This window comes from Hippoglossus stenolepis, chromosome 11 (assembly GCF_022539355.2).
Source record: "Hippoglossus stenolepis isolate QCI-W04-F060 chromosome 11, HSTE1.2, whole genome shotgun sequence".
Lineage (NCBI taxonomy): Eukaryota > Metazoa > Chordata > Actinopteri > Pleuronectiformes > Pleuronectidae > Hippoglossus > Hippoglossus stenolepis.
Window position 1 is genome coordinate 12,173,790 of NC_061493.1, and position 7,472 is coordinate 12,181,261.

At 41.4% G+C, this 7,472-nt stretch overlaps 1 protein-coding gene across 1 annotated transcript; it reads left to right on the top strand.

Moving 5' to 3' along the window:
• Window positions 1-4,028: 4,028 nt before the first annotated feature.
• Window positions 4,029-7,126, top strand: camk2n1a (calcium/calmodulin-dependent protein kinase II inhibitor 1a). Its single transcript, XM_035169823.2, has 2 exons — window positions 4,029-4,614; window positions 5,268-7,126. The coding sequence occupies exons 1-2, from the start codon at window positions 4,446-4,448 to the stop codon at window positions 5,336-5,338; spliced, it is 240 nt and encodes a 79-aa protein (XP_035025714.1). The 5' UTR covers window positions 4,029-4,445; the 3' UTR covers window positions 5,339-7,126.
• Window positions 7,127-7,472: the final 346 nt, after the last annotated feature.

Genomic DNA, 7,472 nt, shown 5'->3' on the forward strand with positions numbered 1-7,472 from the left:
TCCTCAAAGATCCGGCGACAGCAGCGGTTCTCACGGTGGAGGTCAGGACCCTACATGGTCACCGGACTAATCTGAGGCATCACAAGATGATTAACAAGTAGGAAACTGAAAGATACTTCTGCTGCTGGATATTTAACTTTTAAAGAAACAGTATGAACTGATCATTAGACAAATTGGGGCTACTTTAGTGAGCTGGAAACACAATGACAAAGCTGTTATCTCTGCTAAGGAGATTATGTCTGTTAGTTAGCAGCATCGAACAAAAACAACAGGATGGATTACCACAAAGCTTGGTGGAAAGATGGGTCAGGAAGAAGTGGATCAGGGGGCAGATCCAGGACTTTTAATCACTTTCTTAAACATTGTGAGACAGGATGTTTTCAACTGTTTTCATTGATTTCCGAGTAAATAGTTAATGGATCTTAACGGGGAAAAAACAACACTTCCTGAGGGAAATCTGTCTCTTTATTCACTAAAAGATGTTAACAACAAACTTTATCCGTTGTTCGGTGGAGGGCTGATAGTTTACAGAGTACACTGAAAATCTACCTGCTACAAAAACAATAGGCTGAAAAGAGCAGTAAGAAAGAAACAGTGAAGTTTTCGACCAGAAAACCAAAACAATGAGCTGAAAGGCACTAAAATGTTCAGTTCAGTTGGAATAGTTAATAAACAATGATCAAGCTAATCATAGGTTAATGATCATATACATTTGAGTAGCTTAAATTAAAACTGTGCACTACATGTATAGTTATAGCTATATTTGCATCACTGATCACAACAAACATTAATATAATACTATAAATTATCAAATAATATGATTTGTGTTTTAATTTTAATTATTGTTGTATTTATGTGTGATATATTGGAGGGTGTCCTTTGGTGTTTAGAAAGGCCCGATGAAATAAAAATCTTTTTTATGTGAAAACAAAAATATTTCTCAGGAAAATGCTGATACTTCAAGAGGATTTGGTGACAAGTTGTACTTTCACATCAAACACAGACTTCACAGTTAAAGAACTTGAATCATTCTTTGATCCCAGCGCTGGTCTCCCATGTGGATGAGATGCACCTTCCGACTACAGCTGTGAGTGTGTGTATCTCAGCTGTGTGATCACTGATCCAAAGGCCAGAGCTCTGCCAGTGTTCCCACAATCTTTTGGAGGATGTTTACGCAGGAAAACAAACAGCATTAATCTTCGTGATGAGCAGAGCAGATACATACACTACTTTCATTTGGTCCATGGCTGCAGATGGTGTGTGTGTGTGTGTGTCTCCACTTTCTGCCCTCAGTTACATTTTTAGCCATTTTTAGTCGCTGCTTCTCTTTCTCTCACTTACACTAATACCTACGACCTGATACACACAGCATTGATCCTGGCTCTTAGCTCTCGACTTGTTATCTGTGTTTTTCCTCAGCTAGTGTTCCTCAAGGAGGAACATGGTGTGTATATACACAATGTGTGTGTGTGTGTGTCTGTATGTGTAAGTGCAGCGGAGCTCAGTCTGCCTGAGGGGAGAGATGGGGAGGGGGTGAGTGACTCAGCACTGTGATTCATTTGTAATTGGAGGCAGTGCTTCCAGAGCACACACACACATTTCTTAAGGGTAGGTGCCCTTGTCAGAGATTATGCGACTGATTGAGTGAGTCAGATCATTAACAACTGCTGCTTGCTAAAGAGGCAGAGCAGGAAGAAGAGAAAAAGGGAAAGAAGAGGAGAGATGAGGATGTAGAAAGATCAATTGAAGTAGACTAAGATGAACCAACTGAGAGGCACACTGGGCTCACTATGTACGTGGCAGTGCATTACTAGGGCCTGAGGTAAGGAAGAGAAGTGTCCAGTTGGTGCGACACATCTACGTTTCTTCCCAAAATTGTGATCATGAAGCAGCACCTGTTCCCATCTGGAGCGGCAGGTCAGAGTTTTCCCCACAGCCCTCAACTGTGTCGCCGACTGATGACGTCATGTGAAATCTCTGGCCCTCGCATGAACCCCTTTGCATGAATCTGTGGCTCCGCTTGTTGACAGCTGGAGGCGGCGGAATATTGGGCAGGAGGAGCTTTGTGAGTCATCCCGGTGGAATTCGGATGGAGTGGCACATTCATGTAACCTTTCATGTTGATCGTGGATCCATGTCAGAGACAAATCATAATTGGATAAAGAATAATTAGCTGCAGTTTTAATCACTTTGGTTGATTTTTACAATGAGCAACATCCTAATTAAAATCTCTGTAACTGCTTTTTGCAAAGCACGGAAATTGACTTTTTGAGTTGGAACCACCAAATGTGCATGCTCACTTTGTAAACTGGTGGTTAAAAGAGACCCTCAGGGGACTCACTAACATGTTTTACAGGAAGTTATATGGCCCATGTTTCTGTGGGAACACTTACTTTTGACTGTGAAGGATATTCAAGAGCTTCTAAAGCACCACTGATCTCCAGATTGTCAGCCAGTCACTTTCCCCAGTCAGCTGCCTGCAGAAACGGAGGAACACTGCTTCAGTGGAAAGGTTATTCCATGTTTATAGATGGGTCAGCTGGCCCAAGTTGTTAAAACAGGGCTGGTCCAATAATAGGCTCTCCATCAGTTCATTATTTCAGCCTTTTATGAGACACCATATGCTGCGAGGACAGGATGTTGTAACATAGGCTGCAACAAAAAAGGAGGCAGGGGAGAATGACGTAATTTCAGATGCAGCAAATGTATAAATGATGTCAGCTCTGTCCGTGGTGCTGAAACGAAGAGAGTTTATTATGTTCTGGCACACGACAGCACCAGATATGTTTCATAAAGGCATTATCCTGTAGATGTAAAATCAATCATGCTTCTTATTCTATATAATACTGTCGTGTTAGGTTTTCTAGGTTGTTCATTATCTGTCCGTTTTTGTATGTCCTTCTGCTGCCGTGTGGCACTTTAAAGTGGCACTCCAGAAATTTAGAATTACACTTTCACAAAGTTTCACATAATTGGGGAACACGAGACACCGACTTGAAAAAGATGTGTTTTATTCTTCTGCATGGGTCAAACAGCTTGGATTCTATACCAATGGTATAGAGAGCTTCGTCCACATAGAAGACTTTATACTTTAACTGTTAGGTTGTACAAGTTTAACAAAGTGTTTTCATATCTGCATAAATTTGACCCTATATTATCTTGTCCTTTAGTCAGTAACTGCTGCTCTGTTCCAGACTCTTAGTTATAGTCAAGACATGCCAGCAAAATATGTTAAATTTAATTGTTTTTGAGCTTTTCCAGTCTTATTTACCACTCGAAATGCTCAGGACAAGTCAAATTTATTATATTCACACACACATTCATTCAGTGCTAATGTATGAACTTTTTCTATTACACACATTCAAAGCACGCTGGCACAGCCGTCACAGGCTTTGGGGTTCAATATCTTGTCCAAAGACTCTTTGGCACGCAGACTGCAGGAGATCGAACCCCATACTTTCAGGTTAGTGGACAAGCCTCTCTACCTCCTGAGCCAAAGCCGCCCCTAGGAATGTAAGATATAATAAATAAAAAATATGGGCTAGTACATTCAGTCGTGAAGAAGCATTGGGGTTATTTATTCAAGCCAGTAGTAATACCTCAATAGAAAAATACTCTGTTACAAGTAAAAGTAAACATTAAATCAAAATGTCTAATGTTGGTGTAACATAAAACTAACTACAGCTAACTAGAGCTTTGTATCCCTTCAATGTCTTTTGTTGTTGTATATGCTACAGTATATAACTCGATTATATAGACGCCCTATAACTAGACTAATATGTCCCATAGTATAACGCAAAAGTATACATCCTTTACATTTTATGTTTCATCTTAGTTTTCCTCTGATTTAAATTTTCCTCTGTTCTAAAGAAAAGAACGTCTTCTAAACGTGAAATCTGTTTGTGCATTGATCAATTTCATATTTGGCCTGTTGATGTCGCTCTTGCTCCTCTAGCATTTGGAGCCACACACACACGCACATGCACACGCACAAACACAAACACACACACACAGCTTCAAACCCGGATGGATGACTTCACCGTTCAGCCTGGGTTTCCTTTATGATCCCGGGATCTCCCACTTCCCTCACCAGACATCATCCAGCAGCACAGGCAAACACAGCTCACTCTCCCTCCTCTCGCTCTCTCGCTCACTCTCTCTCTCTCTCTCCCTCCCTCACACACACACACACGCGCGCTCGCACATACATATAACAGCGTCTCTCCCTGCAGCTGCAACACATCCAGAGACCACAACAAGCACCAGGACTTCAGACGCCTCATCCACATCGAGTCTCCTTCACAGAGGATCCCAGCAGGAGAGAGACTCCATCATCAGCTGCAACCACCAACAAAAAGGGATCTACGGCTGCGTCGAGGAAGATCTTCCATCGACTTGATTAATTTTTCAAGCTGGTGATCCTTCTCCTCCTTTTTTGTGCCACAATGTCCGAGGTGCTGCCATACAGCGAGGGTAAAATGAACGGCTACGGGGCGGACAGCGAGGTCAGCCAGATGTCCTTTAGCTGCGGACTGCAGGACACAAGCGCTTTTTTCGCTTCGTCGCAGGCGAAAAGACCCCCGAAGCTTGGACAGATCGGCAGAGCCAAGCGAGGTAAAGGACGGTTTGATTAATGAACTGAGACTCTGGCATGTTGTCGCTATTATTCAGACATAATCATGGTTGTTTTTAGTGTGATGCAAAATGGGGAAAGTGTATTGTCAGTGTTTTTAATTGATTTAGTTTGATTTGGATCATTACGCAGGCTGTGCGTAATTTGGATTAAAAAAAACGCACCACTGCACTAAAATACCAATTTTATCACATTGCTCAGTGGTTTGACGTTTGGCAAACTGTTTACATGTATGTTCTATAGAAATCAGCTTCACTATATAGACACACCCCATGTTTTGTCCAATAAAAAACAACGGGGTTAAAGAGGAAGGATAAACGCCTGGCTCGTCGCCATTACCGGAATGAGTTTTTTTTTTTTTCACAAAGTGCGCGTACGTGTACGTTGCTGGGGGATTTGCTGTTGTGCTTTAATTAATTAATTAATTCACCTGCAACTCGCTCACTTGCTTTGTGCGCCATGTTCCGCTCCACTAATGAGAAGTGCGTATGAAAGTGAAAGAAATCCGAACACGGACAATATTGGCTCCCTACAGGGATGTAATAGAAATCTTATGATGTGTCTGAGCTGCCCTGGTCCCTCAGTAAACATCCTCTCCCCCCTTCTCTCTCTCTCTTTCTCTCTCTCTCCACAGTGGTCATCGAGGACGACCGAATAGACGAGGTCCTGAAGGGGATGACAGACAAGTCCTCACCCGGCGTGTAAACACGAGCGATGGCCTTGCAGACTCTTTTAATTTTGATCACCGATTCGAAGCACTTGTCGGCTGTGCATGTTCGAGGACTTGCAGGAGAGGACGACGGCACGAAAGCTAGGATGGGATGATGGAGAAAAGGGCGAAGAAGAAGAAGACGATGAAGAAGGGGGTAAAAACGGAAAGAGGAAGATAAATGAGGAAGAGGTGAAGAAGGGATGAGAGAGAAGAGAAAGAGACTCTGGCGAAGACCAAGATTTTTATCATGGGATTGCTGGCAATTCTTCAGACGAATCCCGATGTTTAACTCCTGCTGCGCAGCACGATGTTGAGATGGCGGACTCCTGCTCTGTGTCTCAACCTCTGCTGACTTTAATGATGGATGAACTTGTCATTACTTCACGACCATCTTCTATTTTTTTCTTTCCAAAAAGCGCTGTATAAGAAACTCAGTAGTGCAACTGGAGGCTGGAGCTAAATCCCAGCCCTGTTTCAATAAGTTGTACAGTAGGTAGGCTTTAAGCTCTCAGACACCCTCCCCCCTGACTTCCCCATCCTCCCCTCCCTCCTGTACGCTTTGCTTTGTTGACTCAGTCGGCGACGGTGCATTCAAGGGAGCTGTCCTTTCAGCACTGGTCCAATGCATTCCCGTTGCTGGTATAAAAACGCTTTTAAAAACAGACCAACCAAACTCTCGAGTCTACTAAATAGAGAAGACCCATTGTATGTAAAAACATATATCCGAGGATGGTGCAATGTTGATATTTTCTGTAGTAGAACCCCATATGTTTTTCTCTTTGTTTTTGGGCCCTTAAAGAGCATCGCCGGCCCCAGATTCTAACTGAACCGCAGGTTACATTCTTCTTCTTGCATTACCCATTAGTGGTTGAAGGTGCGGGCCGGCACCTCCATGTAGCTGATTTACACCTGCACATATCTTTTCCTCTATTTTTCTTTTGTTTCTATTTTCAGATGCTCAGATATCCACAGAGGCCAGCAGAGATGTGGGATTACAGTAAATATTTAAAATTAAAGTCATGAAATTGATGGGAAAAAATAATCGTTCTATAATTTAGATTTTTGCGATTATCTGTGTTTCGTCTTCTATAAATCTAGAAGTTTTTTCTCCATCTATTTGCATGAACTCTCACTCCGGTGCCAATGCAGGTGCCACCACTCTTACCCTGGCACGCTTCTTTTTAAACAAAAGTCATATTTGTATTTTTATATCTAAATATTTGTTATTTAAATGATATGCTAGTCTATCGTCTTACAATTCATCAACAAAAATATTTCTACTTCAGAGAGGATATACAGAATGAGACTAGGCTTCATAAGAGGCACTTCTGGGATTTTGGTGGACTGGTCTAATTCTATATCAGAGGTCGGACCTTTTTTAAAGACTAACTGAATGTGTCTGGGGTTTTTGCACACATCAATGTTAAACTATTATTAAGAAATCGTATACTGTGACTTGAGCTTCGTTGATGAATTTGTTAGAAAATCGCAGTTTTAGATATATATTGCACTGTTTACGAGTATCCTCAAATGACACGTTGTTATTTGACCGACTTTGGACATTACAACCTTTGTTTTTTTAATTTTATTTATTTTGTACCATTATTTTAAAGAAACTGGATATGGTTTGTTGTGCATGAAACCTTAATATTTTCAATAATGAAACATCGTTTTATGAAGCAAAAAAGCAACAAAATGTCATGACATTCTAAGAATGAATCATTGTATATTATGATGCCATTTTCACTGTATTTGGTGAATTAATAAATGGTGACAGAAGATGTTAATGTGATTCTTTGGCCTGGCTTTGATCCTATAAGGCATTTTCTAACATATCAATGGGAGTCAACAAACCATGGACAAGCATCATGGCGTACACAGCTTGTGTTCCGATTGAAAAAAAAACAAAAAACACAGAGCATCACCTCTCCACACAAAGCATTACAAATTCATTATATCTAAATCCCAACACGACATTTTCCACTTGTAGTTGAAACACAACATACAAACAGTTGCATCTTTGTAAAAACACATCTCTGTGTAGCTTTGGTCATCAGTTAAAGGCTGCCTCCAGAGCCATCTCCTCAGTGACAGCAAATACTGATCCTTAATTAAAGAGCAGGGAAG

Bases quoted from the DNA above. Each gene is read 5' to 3' on its own strand.
- camk2n1a (XM_035169823.2), top strand. From the start codon at position 4,446: ATGTCCGAGGTGCTGCCATACAGCGAGGGTAAAATGAACGGCTACGGG. The intron at 4,615-5,267 runs GTAAAGGACGGT...CTCTCTCCACAG, and splicing joins GATCGGCAGAGCCAAGCGAG to TGGTCATCGAGGACGACCGA.